General features: G+C 40.9%; 4 protein-coding genes across 7 annotated transcripts; 1 reads left to right on the top strand and 3 right to left on the bottom strand.

Moving 5' to 3' along the window:
- Positions 1 to 615: 615 nt before the first annotated feature.
- LOC115744868 (3-dehydrosphinganine reductase TSC10A) lies at positions 616 to 12,822 on the bottom strand. Its single transcript, XM_030680257.1, has 5 exons — positions 12,802 to 12,822; positions 6,670 to 6,677; positions 2,007 to 2,551; positions 1,767 to 1,914; positions 616 to 1,225 (listed from the first exon to the last, which is right to left on the bottom strand). The coding sequence occupies exons 3-5, from the start codon at positions 2,541 to 2,543 to the stop codon at positions 933 to 935; spliced, it is 978 nt and encodes a 325-aa protein (XP_030536117.1). The 5' UTR covers positions 2,544 to 2,551; positions 6,670 to 6,677; positions 12,802 to 12,822; the 3' UTR covers positions 616 to 932.
- LOC115744869 (protein transport protein SEC13 homolog A-like) lies at positions 3,565 to 5,954 on the top strand. Of its 4 annotated transcripts, none has more exons than XM_030680260.2 (3): positions 3,565 to 3,745; positions 4,219 to 5,153; positions 5,936 to 5,954. In XM_030680260.2, exon 2 carries the CDS (start codon positions 4,234 to 4,236, stop codon positions 5,137 to 5,139), a length of 906 nt encoding a protein of 301 aa, XP_030536120.1. In that variant the 5' UTR covers positions 3,565 to 3,745; positions 4,219 to 4,233; the 3' UTR covers positions 5,140 to 5,153; positions 5,936 to 5,954. The 4 variants fall into 4 exon arrangements, with proteins under 4 accessions (XP_030536120.1, XP_030536119.1, XP_030536122.1 ...); XM_030680259.2 differs by lacking the exon at positions 5,936 to 5,954 and adding an exon at positions 5,247 to 5,412; XM_030680262.2 differs by lacking the exon at positions 5,936 to 5,954 and having other exon boundaries at positions 3,565 to 3,721; positions 4,221 to 5,412.
- On the bottom strand, positions 8,251 to 11,501 carry LOC115744872. Its single transcript, XM_030680267.2, has 2 exons — positions 9,352 to 11,501; positions 8,251 to 8,734 (listed from the first exon to the last, which is right to left on the bottom strand). Exons 1-2 carry the CDS (start codon positions 9,478 to 9,480, stop codon positions 8,483 to 8,485), a joined length of 381 nt encoding a protein of 126 aa, XP_030536127.1. The 5' UTR covers positions 9,481 to 11,501; the 3' UTR covers positions 8,251 to 8,482.
- Positions 12,823 to 18,098: 5,276 nt separating the features above from the next.
- On the bottom strand, positions 18,099 to 22,607 carry LOC115744866 (protein trichome birefringence-like 10). The gene is made up of 4 exons (XM_030680254.2): positions 21,912 to 22,607; positions 20,536 to 20,925; positions 19,625 to 19,783; positions 18,099 to 19,071 (listed from the first exon to the last, which is right to left on the bottom strand). The coding sequence occupies exons 1-4, from the start codon at positions 22,325 to 22,327 to the stop codon at positions 18,711 to 18,713; spliced, it is 1,326 nt and encodes a 441-aa protein (XP_030536114.1). The 5' UTR covers positions 22,328 to 22,607; the 3' UTR covers positions 18,099 to 18,710.
- Between the last annotated feature and the right edge of the window lie 5,031 nt (positions 22,608 to 27,638).

Here is a 27,638-nt window from a genome sequence, read left to right as displayed (position 1 = left end):
TACCTTAGGATCGTTAGAACCTACCTCACCCGAAATTTCGTCTGCATGAATTCTTAGGTTAGAAAATCACTCGACATCGGTAACCGAAAGGGTGTCATTGTAAATCTTAGCGTAACCAACTCCTCGGACCCAAATCTCTGGTTTTCATGGAACCGAATGGTTTCTCCCGACCGCTCGGTAGGGTTTTCCGATCATACCCTCTAATAAATTGATCGGTGGCGACTCCAAAATGCATGTACACTATGCACATGCCACCCGACCACATTAAGGTCGATTTTGATAAAATTTTTCACATCGCGATTCGAGTAATGGGTCTTGGGAGGGACCCGCGATCCTAAAAATCCCGCCGACAACCGGGGCTTACAAAAGAATCGGCTCGTTAACCTCATCTCGCATAGAAGGAAAATTCTCGGAGGGTCGCGACAATACTGATGAGATCACATGATAGGGTTCCTAGGATTTAGGCTTTCCAAGCACATCAAGAAGTCTCAACTCTAAAGAGAGTATATCTAAAGTTCATGGGAACTTAATGCTAGAGGACCAGACTGGATGAGATTGAGACAAATTTTCTGGCTGATTTGCTTCATGACTAAAGCAAATGGCAGCCAAAAACCACAGAAAGCAACTTTGACGATTTATTTTGGGATGAAAAAGCATATCATATGGTCATCCTGCTACAGACATGGCATATTTCTCTTTATCTAGCAATCCAAGAGATACGAAATGAAACAATCGAGCATCTGAATTCATCTACTTTCTACAAATTCTCATCATATTACAAAATGACAAGGGTATCTCAGGCAATACAGAGATCAACTAAAAGCATCACATATATGGTCATCGTGACAACAAAACTCAAAGCAATGACAGCAGCAACAAAAGGCAAAACAACCCGGCATCGAGGAGGTTCGCTGCAGGAAACTTACAGGTCACTACTTATTTTGCGCATGCCACTTTTCTATACTGCTATACCAGTTCCACTGGAAGAACAGACCGGCAAGACGGAGAATACCAGCACCAACCACTTCCACGAATGCCATGATGTATGATCTTTGAGGAGACAAACCAGCAGTCGCAATTGCTAGCAATTGGCCCTCAAAGTTGCAAGGCACAATAAAACTGCCACATTTAATCCCACTTAAAGCCTTCTCTGCAACTTCATCCGCTTTCATTGTACCAGAAGAAGCAGCTATTATGTTCGTTAGCGGAGGTCTCCTCTTATTTTCTGTAGTCAGAAAGTGATGTATAAGTAATTGCCCGTAGAAAAGGAAAAGGATGGACTAATCCAAAGACCATAGGGAAGAAAAATAGACAATTTGTTGGCATGTCCTCGGCGTTTGATTCTTGAAAGCACTTATGGACATAAGGCCAGTCATACAAACAGAGATACATTGTGGGGTACTAATATATGTGCCAGAGCAGTTGTCATTGAAGCTGTGGGATACATATTTACAAACTTTGATAGAGAGAGATGATGTCTGTTCAAAGATGTCCAATAAAACAATAGGTGGCGATGCCTTTGAAGATTTGGAAAGCAAGTGATTTGCTTCTCCTTCGATCATTTCCGGAAGTTCCTAGTGAATCGAGTATCATTTACACCTAAATTTTACCCAATTCAGATTATCTTGTTCCATTACAGTCAGATAACTACACAGATTCCACAAGCAATACATGGTAAAGCATTCGGTCCTCACAATTGCAAAGCAGTACAACTAAAAAACACTACACTGGGCCAATCTGCAAGAGGCGAATTCACAAAGATATACCTTCCACCAATCCAGGAGTATCGGTATCTGATGGGAAAACAAGCGAAACATGAATGTCATCGGCAATGATCTCTTGTTGTAGTGCTTCTGCTAATCCTCGGAGCCCGAATTTGCTTGCGGAGTAAGCAGTGTAACCGTAGATCCCCACCTTCAGCAATCAGCAATCACCAATTCCCTATCAGAAGCATAGAGACGATGCAAAACTAGAATCCTCTCACGTTGAGCTATAACAGTAATTACCTGACCGGCCTGAGAGGACACGAGGGCAATTGAAGCCGGCCTACGGTCGGTCCTAGCTTTCATCGCCGGCAAAAATGCCTTGATCATGTTGAAGCTGCCCATCAGATTGACGTCTATCATGAACTTGATCTCGTCCAACTCCTGCTTGGCCAGTTCCTCGGGGACGACCACCCCCTGGTTCACCACCAGCACGTCGACCGGCCCGGCCTTCTCCGCGGCGCGACTCACGGCGTCGAAGTCGCGGACGTCGGCCGAGAAGGTGGCGACGTCGATGCCGGTGGCGAGCTGGATCGCCTGCTTCGCCTCCTCGAGCTTGTCCTGGGACCGGGCGAGGATCGAGACGCGGGCGCCCTCCGCGGCGGCGCGGAGGGCGAGGGAGAGGCCGATGCCGCTGGAGCCGCCGCTGATGAAGACGTGGCGGTTCTTGAGGGGGATCTTGACGGGGCGGGGGCGGACGATGAGGGAGAGGAGGAGGAGGAGGGAGAGAGGGAGGAGGAGGATGAGGAGGAGGAGGGAGAGGAGGGAGAGCGCCGCCATGGTCGGAGGACTTCGGAGCTGGAGAGCTGGAGCTCGCGATGGTGGGGCAGAAGCAGAACCGATGAGGAGGGGACGGACGGTGCTGATTTGTTCTGAGTAGTGGGCTCGATTGGGCTGTTACCGTTCGATGAGATCGAGGGCGTTCACTGAGGATCAATCCGACAGGGGAAATCTCGAGGGATGGGGACCCACCATTTCGGTTTCTGTCCAACTAATCTCGTTCTCGATGCGATTATTACCATTTTTTTTTTATTATTTTCTCCGTGAAAATGACGATTTCTTGATTAAATATATAGTTAATCATTATGTCAAGACAAAAATCTATTGCATAATTTTCTATGAACTAATCGATTTCATCAGGATATATTTTCCAAAAAGCATGCCGGTCTTCTGTAGCCATATCGATTTGATTGAGAGGTCCTGTACATTTTTTGGGCATTTATAACTCTCTATTGACGGTTACATATGATGATTATTAAATTAAAAAAAATTTAACTTTCTAATCTTGTCGACGGTCGCAAAAAAAAAAAAAATTGCACGATATCTTATTATTTGACAATGCTTTACCCGCAAAAAATTATAAAATTTTTAAATCGTTAACTATGGATGTAACTACTCAAATATCGTGTCAATTCATCATCATTGCTTTCGTGTTTCCATACTTGATAAACATTCATAATAAGCCGCTTGTCAATGAATCAGTCGATTTGCTGAAATTTACAATCATTTTGCATGCAATCCAGTGTCCTCTGTTCATCGATAACTTTTATAGTTTACTAAACTCTATTGTTATCGACTAATTCTGTCACTTATCAATTATAACCAAAAAGTTGTTTGATTTTAAGTATAAATATTGACACGTAATTATATTCATTTAAAATTATTTTGCAGCATCTCTTAAATTTTGATTAAAAAAAGGGAAAACACCTGCATCTTATGTTTTAGAATTCAAAACATGATAACCTCCAATTTATTATTTTTGGTATAAACCACCAACTTAAGAAGTGAAAAATAAAAGTCAAACCCACGAGGTTTTTATATCATTCAAGTCTTAAACCCTCTCTCTCCCCGCCTCTCTCTCTCTCTCTGCGTCAAGGCACGGCGACTCTTGGGGTGGACGCCGGCGGAGCAAAGCGGTGGCCGGGGCTGCGAGACAACATCCACGATCTCCATCCTCTGAGAGTAATCCACACATTTAGCCGGTGGGGGTTTTTTTTTTTTTTCCCCTGTTTTGGTTCAATTTCTGCTGCAGATTTACTCGGGGTTGTAGGTGTTTGGCGAAAGTTTTATCGGAGGCTCTAACGATCGTTAGATCTCAGCTTAAGTCGTTACAAGTCGCCATCTTGTCATGCACTCGGTTGGACGGTTTCTTTTCCCTTTGGAATTTCTTCTTTCATCCTAAGAATTTCATCAATGGCTAGTGATTTGGTTATACTGGTTTAAGTTGACATGAATTAGTAGAGTCATCGGTTTCTTCGGGTTCCGAAAGACTCTTGTACTTAATTGTTGCATGAAACGCGAATCAAACGCTAGAACTTGGTTTAGGTCTGTTGATTCTTCTCTTGTGCCAATGTTAATAGATTCATAGCCTTTCTAGCTGATGATTGAGGACCCTTTTAGTGGGAGATGAGCGAACAGGAGCTATAATTTGGTTCCGTGTCTCCTTTCATTTCAGAGAATTGCTTGAAAGATGCCTCCACAAAAGATTGAAAGTGGTCACAAAGACACCGTCCATGATGTGGCGATGGACTACTATGGTAAGAGGCTGGCCACGGCGTCGTCGGACCACACCATTAACATTGTTGGAGTCAGCAACTCGGGATCTCAGCATCTTGCCACCCTAACCGGCCATCAAGGACCCGTCTGGCAGATATCTTGGGCTCATCCGAAATTCGGGTCTTTGCTTGCTTCGTGCTCGTACGACGGACGGGCCATCATATGGAGGGAAGGTAATCCGAATGAGTGGACCCAGGCACACGTATTCGAAGAGCACAAATCATCGGTCAATTCCATCGCTTGGGCTCCTCATGAGCTCGGCCTTTGTCTGGCTTGTGGTTCGTCCGACGGGAATATTTCCGTGTTCACTGCTAGACCGGATGGCGGTTGGGATACTCCAAGGATCGACCAGGCTCATCCGGTCGGGGTCACCTCCGTGTCGTGGGCCCCGTCGACTGCCCCTGGCGCACTTGTTGGTTCTGGCATGATGGAGCCCATTCAGAAGCTGTGCTCGGGTGGTTGTGATAACACCGTGAAGGTGTGGAAGCTCTACAATGGGGTCTGGAAGTTGGATTGTTTTCCGGCGCTTCTGATGCACACTGATTGGGTGAGGGACGTTGCCTGGGCGCCCAACCTGGGCCTTCCGAAATCGACAATCGCGAGCGCGTCGCAGGATGGGAGGGTCATCATATGGACTGTGGCCAAGGAAGGGGGTCAATGGGAGGGCAAGGTTTTGCGCGATTTTAGGACTCCCGTTTGGAGGGTGTCCTGGTCCCTGACCGGTAACATTTTGGCAGTGGCAGATGGAAATAACAATGTCACTCTGTGGAACGAAGCTGTCGATGGCGAGTGGATCCAGGTTTCAACAGTAGAGCCCTAGAATTCAGCTTGCCGGTATCCTCTCAAACTACTTAAGCTGCACATTCGCATAAAGAATGATTTACCAACATTGTATTTCCGGTCTAAATGCTTAGGTTCACTTCACAGATGAATTTATGCTCTTTTGGGCTGGTCTGAGAGATGCTACAAGTTGTTTTCGCTATGTGGCTAAATCTCATAATGAATGAAGTTGGACACAAAATGGCACCAGAATTTTTAGTCACTGTTTTTTGTCAGTCATGTTTTGAGAATGCTTTGAGGAACTTCGCCAAAACAAGTGGTCTCTATGGCTTTTGGATTTGCATTGGCTGTTTACCCGTAAACTTGTATTACATACTGCATATGAACTTCTTAATCTGCCTAGAAAGGGTTCTTTTGGATTCTGAATGGAGGTGGTAAATGGGTGACTCGACTTGGATTTGGATCGGGTCATATTTGGTTCGGACTGAATCAACCCGACCCAAATATGACCTGGTTAAGTGGGGATGGACATGGGCCAGGTAGAGCAGGAGATGGCGCGGGGCATCCTGCATGGCCCTACAGTACCCCACAAGGCCCCGTGGGGCCTCGCCCTGGTTTGCCTTGGATGAAAAGTTTCAGCAATATTTTCTTATAAGGAATTGGTGAATACATTCTTATTTCGACATACATTTAAGCAAGAAATCATAAAGGAGACTTGCAAATGTCTAAATTCGATAGCAACTCCTCACAATCTAACAATAACAAAAGTTTGTTCTAGTCTTTAGACCCACATCTACAAATAGCTTGACTTTAGTTAAAACACTTTCTTGGTGCAGGTCATGCTTGGTGAGATGAACAAGTGCTTTGCTTATGAAGGAGGGTTCAAATTGGCTTACCAAGTTATCCGATCTACAATTGGCCCATTGTTGTAGAGACCAAAATAAAGTGGCGGATTGGGTCGTAACGGCCTGACTCTGCGGAACTCATCTGGTTTATCTCTATGAAATGAAGTGAGTTCTTACCAATTCAATAGGTTTATGACTTTTTTTTTTTTGATATTTTTCCGTGAATGGCCCCTTCTCACACATTGTCCTAACAAATAAGTCAATGTCGCGAGTTGAAATCCGAATCAAGGGTTGCCCCCAACTTGGGGAAATTCAGTAAGGGTGAGATTTTGTGAAAGCACTACCGAGAAAACTGTAGGCCAGCCTCATGGAATGTGTGTATTTGACGGGACAAGAAAAGCTGAAGATGACTGAAACCTGAGGCAACCCATGAGATTCGCATATGTGAAGGCAGCTACGGCTTTCCTCCAGAGAGAGGCACCTTCCAATTTTAGGTATCCTTAAATATATATTCAAGGATCATAAGTTTTCCTATTCGCAGGATCCATATCATGACAAGTGAAGAGCATGCTCACAATCACGTCATCGTAGCAAGTTGACAATATAATTCTAATTTGATAATGTCATCAACTTAGGGAGAAGAAGAAAGAGATTTAGAAAGTCGTATGATACACACAGCACTCAAATTTTTATTGCAGAAGACTGGTCTATACTTCAACATTTGAAGCTCCAAGACTAAGCCACGGGACATTTGACATATTTAATCTTGCGTTACTCGCCTTATTTAGTGAAAAAAAGAATCAATCTATCTTTCGAGATTGCGTACTATCGGCATCGGGAGTGTGTGATTTTAATCACTATTGGTAAGCTAAAAAAAATCCGGCTCAATTTGATGTCACAGCCACTCAAACCGAAACAACTTTAATTGAGATTAGTCAGATTTGGAGTGTGTCTTGCAAATTGGCATCCGAAGCCATTTGATCGTTGTCTTTACTGGAAGTCTCTCTCGAAGACATCCCCTTCCAAGCATTTTTGAGTGTCGGGGCGGTGACATCATGGATTGGACATTCAACTGTGATCTAAATGACAAGCTTTGTCGATAAGATTGCCAAATCTCATGTGCTAGGACAGCTTCGCTAGTGACCTAAAAAAATCACTTACCCTTTAAATTAACATTCCGTAAAATGAATAATTTTAAAAATATTTTCCTAAAAAATTGCTTACAAAAATAAATCAATGAAAAAAATATCTCCATATTTCACGAAAATATTTAGACATAAATTCTTGTCGCCAACGAAATTATTTTTCATTGATTGATTATTTCAAGTGATATAAGCGATTATTTTTACGAAAATATTTTCTACATTATTCGTAAATTGAGTGTAAAAAATTTTTTGGTTATTATTAATCGGCCAGCAATAACGGCAGAGAACAATCTTTCTCCTCATCAAAGAGTCTTTTTCATTTTAGGCTGGCTTTCCAAGTTGGGGAATCTTTTGTCTCCCTATGCGACCCATCCAAAACACTTAGAATTTATTTAACTCTTGGTTGCAAAAAATTGGGCGGCATTGTGAGTTATGACACGACCGATTTCACCACCGAGTTAATTTAGTGACATGTTCATCAATTATCACCAACTAGGTAGAAAGATGTCCTGAGCTATAATTATTGCATCGACTACTACTTTCTTGGGTGCAAAAAGGTTAATCTGTCGGTAAAAAATATAGATAAAGATAAGCATGATGGTAAGGTGATTGCAACTTGTACTGAAATAAATACAAATGAAGTTAATTCTGAAATCTTTTACACTCTACTTTCATCTCTTATATCGATTGCTTAGGACGCGCATGACAATACTTATGAAATAGAATTTCCACTCCATAAGTACTTTTGAAGCAGAAATTCGTTTGGTAACGCAACTTTTATAGTAGAAATTCATTTGATTACGCAACTTTATTTTTCTATTTCTACACTATTTTTCGCGTTAGAAGTAGTTTTGGAGCCATTTGAAAAGTAAAAAAAGAAAAATTTACTTCTCCTTAGAAGTAGAAAATTCATCTTCTGCTCAGAAATAGCGGAAATAGAAAAATCAACTTCTAACCGGACTTAAATTTTTAGAGCAAAAGTGTTGCTATTTGCGTCCTTACTTTCTCTTAATATTGAAATCACATTGCTTTTTCCAAACAAACGCCGATAAATGCAAATAAAGATTCGAACGCAAGAACACGGAGAGAAATTAATTGGTTTGTGGAAATAAATTAATAAATATATTTATAAGTACATGCAGTATGGTTACCAACAATGAATAAAACTAGCTATAGAAGGCAAGCGCATTGTCTTTACAGGGGACCCACAAGACCATTTGATTGACGGGCCTCACCACACCTGAAAATTGAGAACACATCATGTACACAACACCATTCATATCCGGATTATGACATCAGCATCTTCTTCCTTAGTAACTAGACCCACTTGCCAAGCACCAACCATTTGATTTCATCGTGTGTTTTTACCATAATCTCCTATGATTCCATTGCCCTAGAATTTTGTCCTGGGGTTATAAGAATTGTTCTGAGGAGCTTCAGAGATCCTTCTTGTGCTGTCAGTTTGCCTGTAGGATCTTGTGCTACTGCTGAAGCTCGAGCTGTGTCTTCCATGTCTGCTTCTTCTTCTTGGTTGAGAACACTTGGGAATGAAGACGCCGGTCCCTTTGCTTTCCCTCGTGCAGACCTGGGTGTGCAACGACTGTGATGGCGGGGATGATGAGTTGATTTCTAATCTTGTGAAACCCTGAGATATTGGAAAAAGAATGTATATGATGACACAGCTCTAAACCACACGTAGAAAGTATCTAATAAAATCATGGATTTCACGTAGCATTATCAATCAGAATTGAGATTTTTCAACATTTTCAGATACCATATTTTTCTGATTGTGCTTCAGTTACTTTGCTGAAAAGTGATAGATTGCTTGCTTCATCAGCAATACAACTACTGCACAAGGTTCCCCAAATTTTTAAGCTTTGGCAACTAAAGGAGAATTTGCAAATTAAGTGGAGCAATGTTCAAGGAAAACTCACAGATGGGTATTGCAAAATGATTGCATAAGAGTTGGTCTAAACACTCTTATCAAAATATCAAAGAAACTATGCAGCATAGAACAATCCGGGTGAATCTTATGAATCCTCCTTCCATAATGAACTTCGCAGATGTTTGCAGCAAAACCCTTCTAGGAAGATATAGCGAATCGAACTAACGTGAAATCTAAATATGAGAAAGGTTCCAAGGTAATATCATGAGCAACGACCCATTTGCATTAATTCAGTGTGATTCGACGTAGCTCTTTGAGCTAGGAAGGGAAGAGGCAGATAACATCAACATAGCAGTGAAGGGAAGTTGAAAAAATACCTGGAGAGGTGCAGGATTCCATTGAGCAACAGGCAAGTGCTCATCTTCATCCATGATCAGAAGAGAAATCTGCTTGCTCAAGTCTGCAAAATACACATCATCTTCCACATCCAGAGTTGCCACTTCCATTTTTATCTCTCTTCCAAAAAGTCTGAGCTTGATGTTCAAGACACACTCTCTCTACTCTCTAGGCTCTCTAGCTATCTTCTCTATCATATGTTGTCCAAGAGGAAAAAAGAAACTTGCTATTTTCAGTCACTTGGCCCTATTTTCTTTCCCTCTCCAGCTGAGGGGGACTTGAAGGGTGTTTCTAAATAGTGGAAAGGGAAAGGAATAGGGTGAGGAAGTTGAGTACATGGGCATGTGGGATGATGGGTCATGAGTGACAGTTGGGCCAATCTGTCCCAAGATTCCGAGCCCCACAAGAATCACAAGTGAAGTTATGATATTATCCAGTTGGAGTGGAAAGGAAGGAAATATGAGAGATTGAGGTGGGAAAACAACCTACTCCCAGATATCTCATCCAAGATAGACTCAAATCTCTTATTCTCATGCTGCCCGGGCCATCCATGAATGGATGAGAGATCTAGGATCTCTCTCTCCCTGGGAACCCCACACACAAGCATAGCTCGCGCACACTCAGGGATTGAGCTCGAGGAAAGCATTCAATAATAATCAAGAGTGCATCCCAACTTATGGGTCACAATATAAAGTTAATTAGTTGTTCCATAGGTGCGTTTTGGATGGACGACAAACAACATTACGCGACGGTTTTTGAAGAGGATATCGATTAGTCCCATCCCGGGTCAATGATATTAGGACATTCCCAAGGCCAAGGTCTCATGATTCATTCCGATCGATAGACTGCGATGTCTTAACTCTTAGGTCGAATCCGACGGGAATGAGTATTAATACGGTTTCAATGCATATAGTGACTCTCTTTGAAGTCATTATAGCTTTAAATATAGGCCATAAGGTTTCATTGGATAGAGTTGCCATGACATATCAAGTAAGGTAGTCATATATAACATTATCCCTTCTACATAAAGCATTCACTCTTATGTTCATTCAATTTCATTTGTTTTTCTTTTTCTTTTTGTTTGACATTTTCAATTGAAGTACCAGAAGAAAGTACTTGCTCATGATTCATAGTCCACAGACACATGCTTGGCTGAAAAGAGCTTGTGTCCCAGGGCTCCTTATCTGATTCCCCCTTGCAGGCTGGCTATTCTAGTGGTTGTCATACAATATAAATGTCCAGGGTCTATAAGCATTTGAAAAGTCGGTCGAAGCTCATCTGCTGGACGGTGGAATCCTTTGTTAGCCTCACTTTGATGTGGGACCATTTATTCATTCATTCATTAATTGCCATTGGTGACATTGATCAAATCCTGATTGAGAACACATGCAGCCCTCCAAGAGTTTGAAGGGCCAGAAAAACACTGGAGTTAAAGAAATTCTATTAGAATTTCGGCACACTTCCGCCCCGCACTAATTTTGGTATCGGGGCCTTCATCATGTGGTATCGGATTTAAATCTATTTCGCATCGATTAGTGTCAAAGCTAAATCTATACTCCATCACATGGATTGCGCAATCAATTGTACTTATGGAAAGCCTCTTGGCCACTACACTATAGCTAATAGTATAAATTCCATGGAATTAGAACCCACTGGAGCTAGTGGACTTGTGGCCTCTAGGAGAGAGGTTTACAGCAAGCTCACAGCAGCATGTACTTATCCTTTATATGTTAAATCACCAACTTGTAGTTCAAGCTTTGTTGGGCCCCAGTTGAGCCACAATTTGCTGCAGAATGCGCCGTCCCAATTGCTAAAGCAAAAATTAAATGGAGAAAAGCATCTTGATCTTGACCCTTGAAGAGATATATACATATACATACACATATTATATATATATATATATATATATATATATATATATTATTATTGCAATAAATTTGAGGATATAGTCTGTAGTCACTCAAATTCCTCTGTCGTTGGAGCCTTATCTTTAGAATCACAGAGTTTTTACTTTTTGGCCAATTTAGATTCACAGGAATCTTTCAAAATAAATTTCAAGTTGTATCTTCCACCATATCCCATGTTCACTTATTTACCATATTGTCATTTCCCCCACACGTTCATCCAAAACGACGAGTCCTCAGCCTCTACCAAGAGTGAACAAGGTACTAGGCGCAAATGGCGCCTAAAGGCTGGATAGACCTGAGTAGAAGGTAATTAAGTCATAGAGCAGGAATTCTGTGGACTTGGATGGACCAAGGAAAGTCGAACAACCGAGTAAGCTTAGAGTTGCCAATATGCTTAGAAGGACCATGTGATAGTTGGTGAACGGTCAAATTTCAACGACAAGAGCGAGGACAGATTAGAATGACCGCTTGTGGAAAGCAGCTCCTTTCTCTGATGAAGCGGAGGATGGGTGACAGTGTTTCTATTACATGAATAATAAGACTTGGACCTCCTTTGGATTTGACGTAGAATTCAAATCAGAGGTTGACAACCAGCTTCAAAGTTTGGAGTCCACCAATAGGCAGCCCGGAGAAAAATTAAGGCAGTATTTACCCTTTGACGCAAGCATTCGGAGAGTTAAAAGGGATTCTCTAGCGGTTAATTGAAGGTTTGAAAGTCTGTAAAAGGGATTAAAAGATTGCTTTGGGAAGTGGCCGGATTGAGAAAGCTTCTGCTCCATATTCGTCGTGCTTATCTCTTATGCGCATGAGTGTTTGCTTGTTGTATTCTGATTTATTCTCTCTAGAAGGGTTCTTGAGTATTTTAATACGTAGTCACAGAGCATTAATAGCGATAGAGGTGCTTGCTTTTTTGCAGAGTTATCAAGTAGCTTTGAGTATAAGCGGTACTCGTTGCTATCTATAACCTCTTGAAGATTATTAGTGGATTCTGGCCAAATTCTTGACTATTAGTTTAGAAGAGTGGGTGAGCATGCTTGGTTCGACTTTAGGAGAATGTTTTTGGGAAAATGCAAAGCTTTTTGGGCTAAAGAGGTTTTTCGAAATACAAGTATTGATTGATAAAGTGTACTTTAAAAACATATTGGAAAACAACTTTTATTTAAATGGTGTTTGGAAAAATCATACTTTGCAAAGCCATTTTATTTTTTTTAAGGGTTAACACCATGAAGAATACCAAACTGGTACACATGTGGCAAATTTACTCCAAACTATCTTTTGACCACAAAAAACGCCAAATTAGTACACCTATGATAAATTTACCTAAAACTATTTTTTTTACTATAATAAATCCAAACTAGTGCACTTATGACAAATTTATGGCAAATCATTTTTTCGACAACCAAAGACCCTAAACTGGTAGACATATGACAAATTTATCATAAACTAATTTTTTTAACCACAAAAAATCTCAAATTGGTACACCTATAACAAATTTACCCTCCGTTAGTTATTGTTAAATTGAGTTAATACTACGGAAAATACCTAATTGATATACATGTGATAAATAGAGTGTAAAAACCCCAAATGTGTACACCCGACAATTGACACGTCATTCAATTCAGCAATTTGACTATAAAATTTAATAGAAAGTAAATTTGTCACAGTGTATCAGATTTGGCATAAATTTGTCAAAGGTGTACTAGTTTGGAGTTTTTAGTGGTAAAAAAAAAAAATTTTGTGGTAAATTTGTCACATATGTATCGGTTTGAAATTTTTTGTAGTTAAAAAAAATAGTTTGGGGTAAATTTGGTATAAGTGTTCCGGTTTGAGGCTTTTTATGGTATTACCCCTCTCCCCCCCCCCTTTTTTTTTTTTAAAGTAAAACTCAAAACCAGCAAGGACTAACGGCCTCATGCTGCCTTGTTTGAGGTTGGGTGACCTTAGGCAAGGTCGCGAGTGGCTCGCCGATTGCTCGCAGTAGTTGGGGCCTTCGTTGGCAAGGTTAGGTTTTTCGAGAACATTTTCGTAATTACAAAAGTAAAGCTAGAATAAGATTTGAAGGAAAAAAAAAAGTCTATCCGCATTCCGGAAATACGGTATTCCAAAGTACCTCTGGACCTACCTTGTGTTAGGATTCAACGAACAATCACCACTAAGTAAAGCGTTAAGCAAGAAAAGAAAATTGAGATACCGGATTTTATCGTGATTCACTCTTAAACTAGGACTAAGTCCAGCAGAGAATTCCACTATAATTAGCACCTTGCACCTCTCGTTACATCTCTCGATTACAAAAAAAAAAAAGAATATATATATCAGTAGCTATTCATGAACTCAATCTCAAACTACTAGTGGAAAAAACATGAGCTTAAACTATATAGCCTTCTAGTGTCCATGGGACACTGTTCCCTTGAGACCCATGCTGGGGCAACTCCTCGGGACCTCCACCCACTCAACGTGGAGCGAGACCCACATGCTTTCTTGTCGTTAGGGAGTATGAACCATATCCCAACACCTTGGGCCAAAGGGCTTTAGAAATGTAATTGCATTTCTCTCAACTTCTCCAAAAAACAAATCAAACGTTATTTGCATTTGGCCAAGGGATTTTAGAGTTTCAAAGCCCATTTCAAATGCTGAACCAAACGAAGCCGATGTAGACTTGGTTATTAGTTGAACCACTTTATATTTGCTTGCAAAAACCTCTATCTCTTTAACTCATATTTTTATTGTTTCATGGAAGCTGCTTCTGCCTCCATTGAAGTGTTCTTGCAAACATTCCACGGAAAAGTTTAAATCTATCTAATGTAACTTGTTTATCCTCCTCTAGGTTATCGTGTTAGCTTCGACACAGCCTTAATTACAATCCAACTCGAGGTCGGCTCAGCCTCCATCCAGATGTGGAGCTCCATTATGGTTGAGCTTTAATGATGTGCTCGAGCTAGCCATAACCTCTTAGTTTTGTTTAGAGCAGGCCATGGCTACAACCTCCCGTGGCCAAGCTCTGACAGCGCTAGCATTTGAGCTTAGGTGAGCGAGGGACAGTAGCTCACGCTCGGGGTCGCACTAGAGAGAGTGGGGCAAGCGTCTCACGAGACTGACAGTAGGTAGCGCGTTGGTCGTGGTTGGCGGCGGACATGGCGGCGGCAATAGTTGTTTAGCGTTTGGCTGCTGGGGTTACTGAGTAGTTGGAGGATAGGGAGTTTTTGAAAGACTGTAAACTGGTGTGGATTTCAAAAACTTGGGGTGCAAGCTCATAAGGGTGCAAAAAGTTGAGGACCATTTTCCGTTCAAAATTTCCCTTTCGTTGAAGAGCATTTACAAAATATATAATACAAATTGCTAGGACCTTTGTAATTTATTAGCTTGGTCGGTAAATTTTGTTTTGAATAGTAAAAATGAGTTGGCTAATTTACTTTAGAGGGGCATGAAATCTATGTCATCGCGTTGCGAATCAATAAAGAGGAGAGAAGCATGAAATGCGATGCTTTGATAAGCCAAAGTATGGGAGACGATCACCATTAATGGTCGAGGTACCTAGGTATACTTGAGCGAGATGGGCACATTTGATTTCCTTTGTGCAATCACTTGTGTAAATTTGGCTTTGTTGGTTTAATTTGAACACTCTCTTTTCCCGCACATAATAGGATGCAAGCAAGAGGAACTCTCTTCATTGCTCGAACTTTGGCATGCCGCATCTGTTAGTGGTAGACCATTGTCAAAAAAATCACGTGACAGGAAGGTAATGCAAACTTGTACAATCGTTCAGCTTAAGAACTATCATTTGTTTGAATCCCACCAACTGCATGTGACTACTATGGGTTAATGCCACCTAACCAACCAATGGCTTGAATTTAGCCAGTTTATGAGATTTTCATGGTATTTCTTGAGTTTCTAGGTGCGCATGGTAATACTTATGAAAGTGGATTTCTGCTCCAAAAGTGCTTCTGGAGCGAAAATCCGTTTGGTAATGTAACTCCTAAAGTATGAATTCGTTTGGTAAAAATTTTTACTTTTGAAAGAAATTTCTACTTATAAAGTGAATTTTCACTTCTGAAGTTGTTTTTCCTCTATTTTGAGAAATTAAAAAAATTGCTTCTAACTCAAGAAATATTTCTTGCATCACCATCTTTTCATTGCACCCTTACCCTCTTTTCGACCACGCCCACCTCCACCGACCTTCGCCGCTACCCACTGCCGACCACCACCCATGACCATCGCCATCTATAGCCCCCTTGCCGCCAATCGCCGACCACCACTCCCGGACATTACCATTACCGACCTCCACCTACCGCCGATTGCTACCATTGCCGACCTCCACCTACCGCCAACCTCTTGCAACCACCGCCGATCATCGCCCCTCGTTGCCCACCACGGACCTCCGCCATCCATTGATCGCCCCCTATTGCTAACCACCACCCACCGCCGACCTCCACCGCTCACCGCCGACCTTTGCCGGCTGCCGCCAATTGCCAACCACTGCCCACGCCCAACTTCTGCCCATCACCGGTTGCGATTGTCACCCCCTGCTGCCAACTGCCGACCACCGCCACCGTCGACCTCCGCCAACCGCCTACCATTGTCGCCCCTCGCCGCCAACAGTTGACCACCGCCCCGCCCACCGCCGCAGTCTATTACCAAGTTGCGGTCTTCGATTGCCAGAGTAAAATAAATAAATAATTTTTTTATTTTTAAAAAGCAAATAATATTTTTAAAAATGAAAATTATTTTTAAAAGAAATTTTAAAAAATTTAAAAATGCAGTAGAAATTTTTCGGCCGCCAACAATAATTTTTCATAGAAGATTTTGTGTTAATAATGTTTCAGAAGTAGAAATTTTCAACCGTTGCCAAACGAATTTCTCCGATAAAAAATCAACTTCCGAAGTAGAAGTAGGAAAATCAACTTCTGGCTCGAAGTTGATTTATGAAGCAGAAGTGTTGCCATGTGCCTCCTAAGTCGAGTTCTATGCTCGTGCCCCTGCATTATAAAAAATGGTAAGCCATCCACGTAAACTATGCCTCGATGTATCTTGGGGAGTAAACTGGTGTTTATGGTTTTGATGGATTAATGGTAAAGTTGTGTGGCCTCTACTTAGATGACTATGTTCAGCTAAAACTAGAAGTGACAGGCCAATAGAACATGACTTGCTTAAGGATTATTGGACGTGCACTTCGTGCAACCTTTAGTCTTTAGTCTCTTGGAAAAAGAGGTCCAGATGCATTCGGAAAGAAAAGTGGAGAATTCCTAGTCGGAAGTCGACTCCATCGGAGTATTTGAGCTGGCGAGCAATGTGCGGGACATGAGCAATCTTGTACCAATCCTCGCCTGCATCTTTTTCGCACCTCTTGTCCAATTCTGGGCAAGCTGCGATTCTTAGGTGACTGAGGGATGCAAGCCTTCGCATTCCTTCAGGTAATGATGCCAACCAAAGGGCACTGGATGATGTCGAGCCGTTGAAGTGATCGAAGCGCCTCCGTCTGCTTCGGTAAAGCCTCCAAGTTGAAGAACTTTCTAGTATGAAGGCACTAGAGGTTGCTGGCCTATAGAAGCCAATTTGGTAGAGATGCTAGATTGGGAACTTCATGGGATGTCCACGGACCGGAGGTTCTCGAGTCCTTGCAAATCCGAGATGTTGGTGTTCTCGTCATTCCTATAAATCGAGCTCCTCACCACACCGAAAAGAGATATTCATAAGGTTCGATAGATGTCACATACCGAGCGAGAGGGAAGTTAGCCAAGGACAATGGTAGATGCTAAGGATTTCAAGTGAAGTGAGACTTTTGCAAGCTCTCCTCATGCAAACATTCTAGAGACTCCATCTCTGAGATTATTGAGGCCAATCATCTGACTTTTGAACTCTGGATTGAAAAGCTCTCTCCTCTATCTATATTCATCGATTATCCAGTTTTGCAGATTTGAGTGCGGCCTCCCCGGATGTTATTAATCCCATTAGCACCCCAAGTGCGCAATAAATTCTTAGTAAGAGCTTTATCTTCAGGCAAAATGAAGCACATTAGCCTATGCAAACGTTAGCTCAATTGCCCTACCACGTTGCACATAACTAAGTTTCCAACAATAAACTATGTCTAGATCTCTAAGGTCGGCAAACTTTCTTATGCCCATTGGCAGTTCGCCAAGGGCATAACAACGTCAGAGATTAGGTGTTTGCAAATATTGCAATCTTGTAATGGAGTTAAGAAGCCTTTTGAGTGGATAATTGCAAGAGAGATCAAGATACGCGAGATGTTTCAACTTACGAATGGACCTTGGGACCTTCTTGACATTCATTGCATGTAGATCCAAGATTCGCAAGCTTTTGAAACTTTCAATAAGTTGGCGTAGATCTACTTTACTTGGTGGTTCTCTTTGTTGCATTTCCCAATACGTAGGTTCTGGCATAGCAGAAAGAATTGTTCTCACTGCACTTGCTTTCAAGCTTGAGATTTGGGACTTAAGGAAAAGTCGATGTTTTTCACGAGACAAAAAAGATTATTGTAGAATTGAGACTTGACCTACAGTTGGGGGTGTTTTATGGGATAAAAAACAGTTGAGCTAAAATTGAGACTAGAGTTAAAGTTGAGAGTTAATTAGGGTATTAGACCTATCATAAAAGGCTATCTTACCCGGTTTTCCTAATTTAATTCTACTTCCTATATTAGTATCTTCGCATATGTGTTGCATTAGAGAGAGAGAGAGAGAGAGAGAGAGAGAGAGAGAGAGTAAAAATAAAAATGATTTCATACATGAGAGACTAGAAGAATGTCAAAAAGGGAAAGTCAAGTTTCTAACACTACTTGCTTGTTCTTTCATAATAGACATTCTTTTTGCTCTTGAATATACAATTTGTTACACGCTTTAGCAGATATTGGTTTTTTGGAATATCTTTAAACTGTCGGAAATGGGTGCGACCGATTCATGAGGATGAATCCTAGGAAGATGTCTTTGCCCTCTTGTTACACTTCACCGGCAAGTTATCAGCGACGGGTTAGTATGTACAGTATACGCATTGAATTCAAGACAGACGAGTAAAATGCTCGCCGCCGGTATGTGTATTTGCTCTTCAGCAGCAGCAATGGAACTAAAAGAGGTTCAGTTTCAGGAAAGACGAAACCGGGATAAACCAAAACCGCTTTGATGATTACAGATTCTGCATGAGGAAAGATCGATTCCGCCTAATCCAACCGCGCATCTGGCCAATCACTATAATGCTTCTACAACTAGTCGCTCGGTGTCCCGACATGTCTTCACCATTCAGCTGGCCATCATTTGGTATGTGCATCATGTACAGAGAACATCCGGCTCGCTCGATATGCAACTTCTGTTTGTCAATCCGGGATACTGTAGTTGATCTCCTTCACTAGACAGTGCGAGTTCATCTGTTATATTGCAGTGATCCTGTGGTTGACTGACGTCCAGTTTTGTGCATAAATTGCAGCTTCATTTTGTCGATCGTCGATCCTTATTAGCCTCATGTTTAAGAAACAGTGTGTAAAGTAGCACATTCCACGAATCCGGGATTCCAGGCAGACACCAATGGCTACAGTCCTGTCTATGAACAGGCGCTGGACCAGCACCAGAGCCCAGATAATAAAGAGACGCATGGCCATCTTTCCTCCGAGACGTCATGTGAGTTATGTTCAGCACATCGAATTTGATTGCCTTCGATGCAATTGAATGAGCCGATAATACGTCAGAGACAACCTTGAATTGAGACCATGTTTCCGGTGCAGTTGACGAGGAGCCCAACTCCGGTAGGGTCTCCAAGTGACAGCTTCCTCCATTCCTCCAGTCACCCCCTCTGTAAAATTTGTTACCAATGGGTCATTTTTTGCAGAAAGATTCTGTATTTTAACCGTCAAATGTCGAGGCAATTTTATTGCAGTAGCCAATTCTAATACAACAGAGCCACCTAATATCAAGTGCCCACGTGCATAAGAACTTAGAGAGAGTGATCCACTGCAACCTGGAAACAGTCCCCTAAGTATGGCTTCGCAAGTCAAACTCGGGCGTGGAAAAGATTGCTAAACTTTGAACAGGTGCACAAGAAAGTATCGTAGGAATATCATTTGCTCTTACACCTTAAATAGTGGTCGATTCAATAAACAGACATGATATGATCACAAGAGCTTTATAGGACCAGTCTGGTGAAGGACCAAAAAGTACAATGACATGTCAGAACTCGTGAACTATGCTAAGTAGAGAGTCAACTAAATGCTTTTAATTGAATGCAAATAACAATGGGGTCTATTTATTCATATTCCTTATTACGATGCTTTATGGGGCATCTGGATCACATAGCTTGAGCAACTGAATAAATTAAGCATAGTAACTTATCAAGGAAGCACATATACCTGAAATGCACCGGTGCGAATGTGCGAAAAACAACCTGTGTCTTGTTTGTATTGACCTCCTTGCGCATCCACCGCAAGACAGTCTCGATGGCTCGCTTATGTGCATCTTCTATTGCCATTTCCGGTTTCACCTCCGACCCTTCTTGGAAATAACAACCACTGACAGATGGTAGTGCAATTTGATATGAGACAGTTGCTAGGGCATGAAAGATCAAAACATGACCTACTGCATGCTTTATCTAACAACTAGCTCTTTCATGACTCAAAGAACATGCTTGCCCAGACCGGAAAAACAACAGACACCGTACAAACCCGATTCCTTATGTTCATGTCAATCAAACTATGAAAAGATGCTGGATGGCCAGACTGGTCCAGAATTTGCAACAGCAAGTTGGGGAGTGTGCATCAACAAACTAATCAAAGAACGTCACAGCACTGTCTAGAACATTAAGGGCTACCTGATCAAGAAAGGGATAACATAAAGGCCAGCTATATTTCCCAACTCAGCTAAATAGATGTCTAGAAACCAACCTATAACGACCCTTCTCCATCATAATGAGGTGGTGCTAATCCGTAGCAAACCATACACCTCATCAACCATTCTAATTTTAGAAAAAGTCCCTGACTTGCACATTAAACTTGTCACTAGTAATTTCCCTTATGAGTACATTTGTGTAAGTCTAGGAAAGAACCTCTGCCATTCTAATTCCAACCGGCTTATATCTGTAAATGATCGCTATCAAGTAGGTATTACATAAGGTCTCCTTGCTCCCAATAAAAAATTAGCAGCAGTAGTGTTATGGATATGCCGGCATGAATGATGTATGTATCCATGTGTACATATCCTCTTCTTATTTAAATTTGAGATAGATAATTAATAACAAAGAACTTGCATGAGAAGATCCATTCACCCTCTTATGGTTTTCTCGAAGTTCCACCAATGCCCAGTGTTGAAGATCAGCATGTCCGCATCTCTCCACTTGGAACAGGTCCAGTCCATCTGATCTAATTTCAGGGTTGTTTTGATCTTATCAGGCGATCCCGGAGGAGGCCGGCTTTGCAGCACCAGAAACGGAGCTCTATAGTACTCCAGAGTGCAGTTGAACTCCTTAAATTTGAACACCAAGTAGCCTTTGTGCTTTGTAATCGGACTGCCATTCACTTCATAGATCGAGTCCTGATCAGAAACAGCAGAGGAGAGCATGCACATGAGAGACTCCCATTGGTTTCTCCCGATAGAATCCCCCACAAAAACAAGCCGCTTGTTCCGCAGTTTCTCCAGCATCGATTTCGCATCGAATCTGGTGTTGCAAGACATTATCAATGTTTGTGGGCCAAAGTTTTGCAACATCAATATCAAACCAAGAGCGTGTCATGCAAATGATTCATGAACTGCATCGCCAACTAGCATTACATCGAACATCTCATGCTTCTACATCTCATTCACATCATGATCCAGTATGTTAAATTTGAAGTGCTGAGAAACTCAACTTCTGTAATTTTCATCACATCCACATTTCATTAGCATAAAGCAAGAACAAGAACAAATAAAGAAAAGAAATGAATCTAAACATATTAATTGCTCAGGAAATCTACCATTCAGCCAGATGGTTTCAAGATAAATTCCAAGCTGCCAATATGTAAAGTAACAAACATGGTAAAAAAAGTGGACCAATTGAAGGTTGGGGGAGAGAGAGAGAGAGAGTTTGTCTTCATCACTTGAAAGCTTCAGGTCAGTTAGAGAGCTTGTCTTCATCACTTGAAAGCTCCAGGTCAGTTTGAAAAAAGTCACGGGAGGGGCTTAGTAATGTGGAACTCCCCTCCAAGCAAGATCGGCGTGAAGGAAACAAACAAAATGCAAGGTGCAAAATACTGTGACGATGCTTGAAAAGTAAAATTTTTATATCCACAAAAAACTCAGCAACTTATCCGGCCAGTGCTAGAACAAAAATTCTAACAAAAAGAATTAAATTCCACTGAATATTTCGATTAACATACTTACGAAAATCTAACAAAATTAGTCACTTTCGTGCAAGAGGACTCAATTCAATTCAATTTCAAACGCATCTTATCAAGACCCATTGAAAGATGCCCCACGGGTCAGCCAATCCACAAAACAAAAATGACACCCAGACAAGTAGTCCCAGGTAATCATAACCTGATACAATCCAAAAGACAACACTGTTTTGAGTCCCCCGAAAATCGTTCCCACAGATAAGACCAAAACCAAAATTTCTCTAGCAAGAACTGCAAACAGAAAAGTGAAATGAATCAAATTTTCAAGAACCTGGGCAAATTGCAATTTCTGGGTTGCCATCTCCACTTGGTGTAGAACGAATCAGGCCGTCCATTCTCAGAGCACCTGAAGCCGTCGTCCAAGAATCTGCAGTCTCTGGACTCGTACAAGGGATAACTATCATCCCAAACCCAATCCCCATCAAACAAATCGCACCCATCACCGCCATTTCTCTCCAAAAAGTCGAACTTTTTAACTTCGCGATTGCTGGTATTGTCGCGCACCTGCAGCCACACGAACCGCTCTGATCTCCCAGAGAACTTAGTGTACCCTCTCCTGTAGTCCAAGTAAAAGAAGCCGCAGACCACGCAGAAGGTGACGAGGACGAAGCCCAGCACCCCCACCGACGGCTCGAAGAGCCTTAGGCGCTTGAACTTGTGGCAGAGCTCGGAGCTTGGCATGGTCATGGCATGCGGCCGTGTTGAGGCCGGTTCTTGTTTCTGCACTGGGTGGGTTCAGTTGCTCCCGTCTCGCTCTTTTTGCTTGGTGGGTCAGGTACGTACTCGGGTCCCGAGTCCTTGATGGGGTGGGAAAGAAAAGGCAAGAAAGCAGAAAGAGAAGAGAAGAAGGGGGCCTCAGTGAAGCAAAGAAGCTTCCATGGCTGAACTGTACACACTTTCCTTCTCTGTCACAGAGAGAGAGAGAGAGAGAGAGAGAGAGATTTGAAGAGGAGGAGTGGAGAGAGATGACGATCGATGATGAAAATGGAGTGGCAAAGAAATGGGGGTTCGTGGGGAAGTGGGGGCGAGAGCGCTTCTTGCTGTAAAGTGGAATTTCTCTCTTTCCTCTTTTATTTTTTATTTAAAAACAATCTCTAGAATTCTAATAGGTTAACGGCTACAGAAAATCTGAACGGCAACTCTCCACGACAGGAGGTGCCACGTAACACTGGGAACCCTGCGGGCTGATTGGGTCGTGCGAAGCACGCGTCCCAACAGCGCGTGGATATCTTGTTCATGGTCCTGACAGCAAATAAGGATCCCTAGCCGGTGCTTAATTTCAATTTTCACTTAGCGCACAAGCTAGTGAAGCAAGAAAAAGAGCAACTTCATGGTCGGCCTAAAGATTCATCATGCCTAGAACTGTCTTTTTCAGTTTAGGACGCAGCTCAATTGATTGTTTTCCATGCAACTGTTGTAATAACAGGCTCGCTTATCTCGAATGTAAAACTTAGACTCGTCAAAAGGATTATAGACACATATCTTAATCCATATACAATAGGCTAAATTCTTATATAAATCATGGGTTTAAAATGATAGAACCCGAAATAATATGAGTATTAAATGGGTTCACAATATATTTATAACAAACTCATCTCTACGGCTCTCTTTGTACTCTCTCACATTTACTCGATCGCGTGATTGCTCAATCTACGCTCTCTCCTCGATTTTGGTATGAATTTTCCTAAAATTCAGTTAAATGGAAGTGTTTTAGCAATATAAGTGGGTCGGATATATGTTGGGTCGATTATGGGTTGCTAGATCTATATTGCATAAAAAAAATTGGTCACTTTGAGTCACACCATTTTCAATCCGACCCTACCCACCCACCCGTTTGACGGGTTTAATAAAACCTTAGTCCATCTTGAATTGATTTCTTTCCCGATTACTGTGATTCAAATCTAATGGCTCGCTGACGAAACCAAGCTCCCTACCTAGAGGGTTGCCATCTCTAGACATCCGTTTCCCACTCCTTTTCACAGTAAATGAAGTGCGCATAGGCAGAGGAAAAAAAGAAGAGGAAGTGAATATATGGCTTTGTTTTGCTACAGACCTATTTTAATTGGTAATTATTCGTTGCGTGTTGGATTAATACCACAAAAAAATTTAAATTAATATATCTATGATAAATTTACTTCAAATTATTTCTTTGACCACAAAAAATTTAAAATGGGTATACCTGTAATAAATTTAGATCAAACTATTTTTTGATCACAAAAAATCTTAAATTAGTACACATATGACAATACCAAAAACTCCAAATTGGTATACTTGTGAGAAATTTACCATCCGTTAGTTTTTCATTAAATTTTACCGTCAAATTACTGAGTTGGATGACACGTAACAGTTTACGGATCTATCAATTTGGGGTTTTTACTCTCTTTTTATCATAGGTATATCGGTTTGGGGTTTTCGTGGTATTAACCAAATTTAATAAAAATTAACAAATGGCAAATTTAGCACAAGTGTACCAATTTGATATTTTCGATTGTTAAAAAATTATTTTAGGATAAAATTGTCACATGTATACCAGGTTGGGGTTTTTGATGGTAAAAAAAAAATAGTTTGGGGTAAATTTATCATAAGTATACCAGTTTGTGATTTTTTGTGATAAAAACATAGTTTATGGTAAATTTATCATAGATGTACCAGTTTGAAGTTTTTCGTTGTAATAATCCAAAAGAAGAATTGGGTGGTCAAAGGGGTTCTGATTACCTATCTTTCTATTGGTTGAGATAAAAAAACAATTTGTCAATGGTTTTCGTGTATCAAATTTAGTAATGGACTTCCACAAATGTCCTCCAGTAATTTTTTTCCCCGTTAATCGGGTGCTTAAAGAGGTCCCGATAATTATCTCTCTCTTCATAACAACAATTCGCAATACTTTTTGTTCATCAAAGTCGATTCTACGAAGTGACCCCGGTAAAAATCTAACGACTCACTCAATGTAAGAAGTGTGATTGTCAAAAGAAAAATAGTTTATAAAGTGGATGAGTAGTTGAGATAATTGTGATAATTTGCATTTAAGTCCTAAGCATAATCCAAATATACGACCATTGCAACACCCGGCCGCCCCCTAATTACTAGACCGACCTGCTGTAATAATTCCATAGACACCAAGCGAAGATATGGCAAGCAAATAAAGTAGCGTGATTACTCAAAAGACTCAAAACTAATGAATAGAAACTTTCAATTGGGGTGACCATTTCTTGCGTGTAATTATGTTGAACCAATAATCAAAATGTAACTCAAGGATGCCCTTGAAGTTAAACGCCAAATTCAACTTAAGAAAGAGCTTAACCATTGGCTAAAAAATCTATGACGGTAAAATCGGAAACATGAAAATTGAGAAAATAAAAAAAGGGTGGGTTTAACTTAGATATAAAGAAGATTTTGAAGATTTTTTCTGCTTCCTTAACAAGAATGTGGAGTGTGTCTCTTGGAGTTTTGCCAAAAGTTAAAAAATTACCGAACCATTTGTAAACCTATTGTATAGATGTCAATTCGATCGTAAACTTTTAAATTTGGCTAATTTAATTCTAAAATTTATACAGGATTCCAATATAGTTCTTCCGGTCAATTAATGCCGAAAATCGCTAATGTGGCGGTTCAATCATCATCGCCCATCCTATGTGCCACACAATCACGTTAGTATGTGATCCATGTTAATGATATGTTTATTTATGTGTCGGCCCCTATTTTTCTTATGTGATAAAAGACAAAATATGACAGCCAAAATTTATGTGTCAACACGTGAGGATAACCAAGTATTAAACAGGAATTGCGGAACGCAAAATCAAATACGAAAATCAGAAACTGCTTTCATGTACTACGAAATCATACAGCAGAAGAACAGTTATTTCACATTCTTGGTGTACATATTAATCTATGTAATTTACTCCTTTAAATCCTTTTTCATATCATATTGGGGCCTTTGGTTCGACTTTACCAAAGTCCTTTAGCTTTGGACAAATGCAAATGATGTATTTCCAAAGCTCTCCAAAGGATTTAGCTCAAAACAGGTCCTAGGGTACTTTGGAATGTTGCAATTTCAGAATGCAAGTATTGAGTCTAATAATTTTTTGGAATGCTGCAATTTCAGAATGTAAGTATTGAGTCTAATAATTTTTTATCCACTCTTGCATTGTTCATCTTCCCCACGATTTGCATAGAGGATCTCAACGAAGGCTAGCGATCGTTGCTTGGAGATCTCGCGACCTCAGGCGAGGTTGCTGGCAGCCGACCAAAGCCTTGCTGAAAATGTTCGTGTTTTTTTTAAAAAAAAGCAAAATTCATTTACAAAGTGCAGTTTTTTTTTTCCAAACAATATTTAAGTCAAAGTTGCTTTTCAATGTGTTTTTAAATTACACTTTACCAAGTACTATTTATAATTTGGAAATCCTCTTTTAGCTAAAATCATTTGCATTTTTCCAAAGACTTTCCCTAAGGTCGAACCAACCGCACCATAGTACAGGATTTAGTCGGTGTCCTTAATTGATAGCCTCGTGAACACGTGAGAGTGGTTTTCGATGAGAGGAATATCGAAGGACGAGTCTGAGAATCACAGGCCACTTGTCTGGGGAGGTTTAGGGCAAGCTAAGGACAAGACACTGAGTAGCGTACCCGCCATTCCAAGATTTAAATGCGTGTACCGATCTTTTTGTATAAGAGTTATGATGCAATGCACCTTGATCACGAGGAGGTATAAATGATATTTTATTGATCATCAAGAGACCACAAAAAATTTCCCAAAATAAGGAAATATTGTTTGAAAATACTATAACTAGTACAACGTAATGCACGTGCTCAAAAGATATAATTACTACAATCACGGACTTGAATTGACTTTTTATTTTTATTTTTTTTTATTTTTTTGCTCAATTTAAATCCTTCAAACTTAGATACTTTTGACGGTTTAAATCTGGAACGTCTAAACTTTCATAGGGTACATGAATTTACATATGATATTTTCATAATTTGTTGCGATGCAAATTGCATATCAAATCTTGGTCGGACCTTTTTAGTTTCGTTGAAGCGCGAACAAGCATGCCTTAATACCTAAGTAGCAACAACTCCGACACACAACATGTGACACGACATAACACGATACAATATGCCGACACGTCATTTCTAAAAAAAATAGAGAATTTTGACACATTGGGACACGTTGCATATTAAATGGTGTATATGTAAAATATCGGTTGTGAGTTTTTTTCTTCTTCTTACGTTAGGAATCAGCGATTAGTTTTTTTTTTAGGCTGATTTGGTATATTAACTTTAGGGAAACCAATATATGACGCAAGTATATATAATTTTGATACATTTACATTTTAACCGCTAATTTATTGAAAATATTTAAGATTGATCTTATGCGTGTCGGAATGTAATATCGGGATACTGGGCTCGCATGTCGTTGGCGTGTTCGAAGCGCTGATCAAGTGTAAGATGTTTGACACCAGTTGATCATATGTCGATTGCGTGTGGCGGAGTGTTGGACGCGTTCGACACGATACGAACGCCTTCAAAGAGTGTCCTTACTTTCTAGCCTATTATAAGGGATAAATGTTGGTGTGAGCTGTAATTTCCTAATTTGCAGGAGATTTTATTTTTCCTCCTAATTTGTAGGGGATTCTAGGGGTGTCAAAAAAGCCCGCGCCGGCCGGACCCACTCGACCCCGGCCGGCCCGAAAATTCACCCAAATTTTCGGGCCTTTCGAGCCGACTTGGTATTGTTAAGATCCGGCCGGGTCGAGCGGGCCCTGTTCCCTTTTTTTTTCCACCCACATTTTCTTTTTAATTTATCTTGTTTTCATTTTTATTTTTTTATATTCTTTCATTCGACGGACATGTCAAGTGATTTTAATTCAAAAAAATAAAAAAATAAAATAAAATAAAGAAACCGACCGGACCCGACCCGGCCCGAAGAGGGTTTGGGCCGGGACGGGCTTGGCACTGTTCGGTTTCGAGCCGACTCGGGTCGGGCCGAGACCCGACCCAT

Source organism: Rhodamnia argentea, chromosome 6 (assembly GCF_020921035.1).
Source record: "Rhodamnia argentea isolate NSW1041297 chromosome 6, ASM2092103v1, whole genome shotgun sequence".
NCBI lineage: Eukaryota > Viridiplantae > Streptophyta > Magnoliopsida > Myrtales > Myrtaceae > Rhodamnia > Rhodamnia argentea.
Note: the sequence above shows the minus strand (reverse complement) of the source record. Positions and strands in the feature narration are given on the sequence as shown.

What these genes read in the sequence shown, in the direction of transcription:
- LOC115744868 (XM_030680257.1), bottom strand. Translation starts at nt 2,543, where the DNA reads ATGGCGGCGCTCTCCCTCCTCTCCCTCCTCCTCCTCATCCTCCTCCTC. An exon ending in TGTCCTCTCAGGCCGGTCAG is followed by an intron (nt 1,915 to 2,006) that starts GTAATTACTGTT and finishes TGATTGCTGAAG; the next exon opens with GTGGGGATCTACGGTTACAC. An exon ending in TACTCCTGGATTGGTGGAAG is followed by an intron (nt 1,226 to 1,766) that starts GTATATCTTTGT and finishes TTCTGACTACAG; the next exon opens with AAAATAAGAGGAGACCTCCG.
- LOC115744869 (XM_030680260.2), top strand. Translation starts at nt 4,234, where the DNA reads ATGCCTCCACAAAAGATTGAAAGTGGTCACAAAGACACCGTCCATGAT.
- LOC115744872 (XM_030680267.2), bottom strand. Translation starts at nt 9,480, where the DNA reads ATGGAAGTGGCAACTCTGGATGTGGAAGATGATGTGTATTTTGCAGAC. An exon ending in GGAATCCTGCACCTCTCCAG is followed by an intron (nt 8,735 to 9,351) that starts GTATTTTTTCAA and finishes CCAATATCTCAG; the next exon opens with GGTTTCACAAGATTAGAAAT.
- LOC115744866 (XM_030680254.2), bottom strand. Translation starts at nt 22,327, where the DNA reads ATGACCATGCCAAGCTCCGAGCTCTGCCACAAGTTCAAGCGCCTAAGG. An exon ending in AGAAATTGCAATTTGCCCAG is followed by an intron (nt 20,926 to 21,911) that starts GTTCTTGAAAAT and finishes TTGCAACACCAG; the next exon opens with ATTCGATGCGAAATCGATGC. An exon ending in TTCGAGAAAACCATAAGAGG is followed by an intron (nt 19,784 to 20,535) that starts GTGAATGGATCT and finishes ACCATCTGTCAG; the next exon opens with TGGTTGTTATTTCCAAGAAG.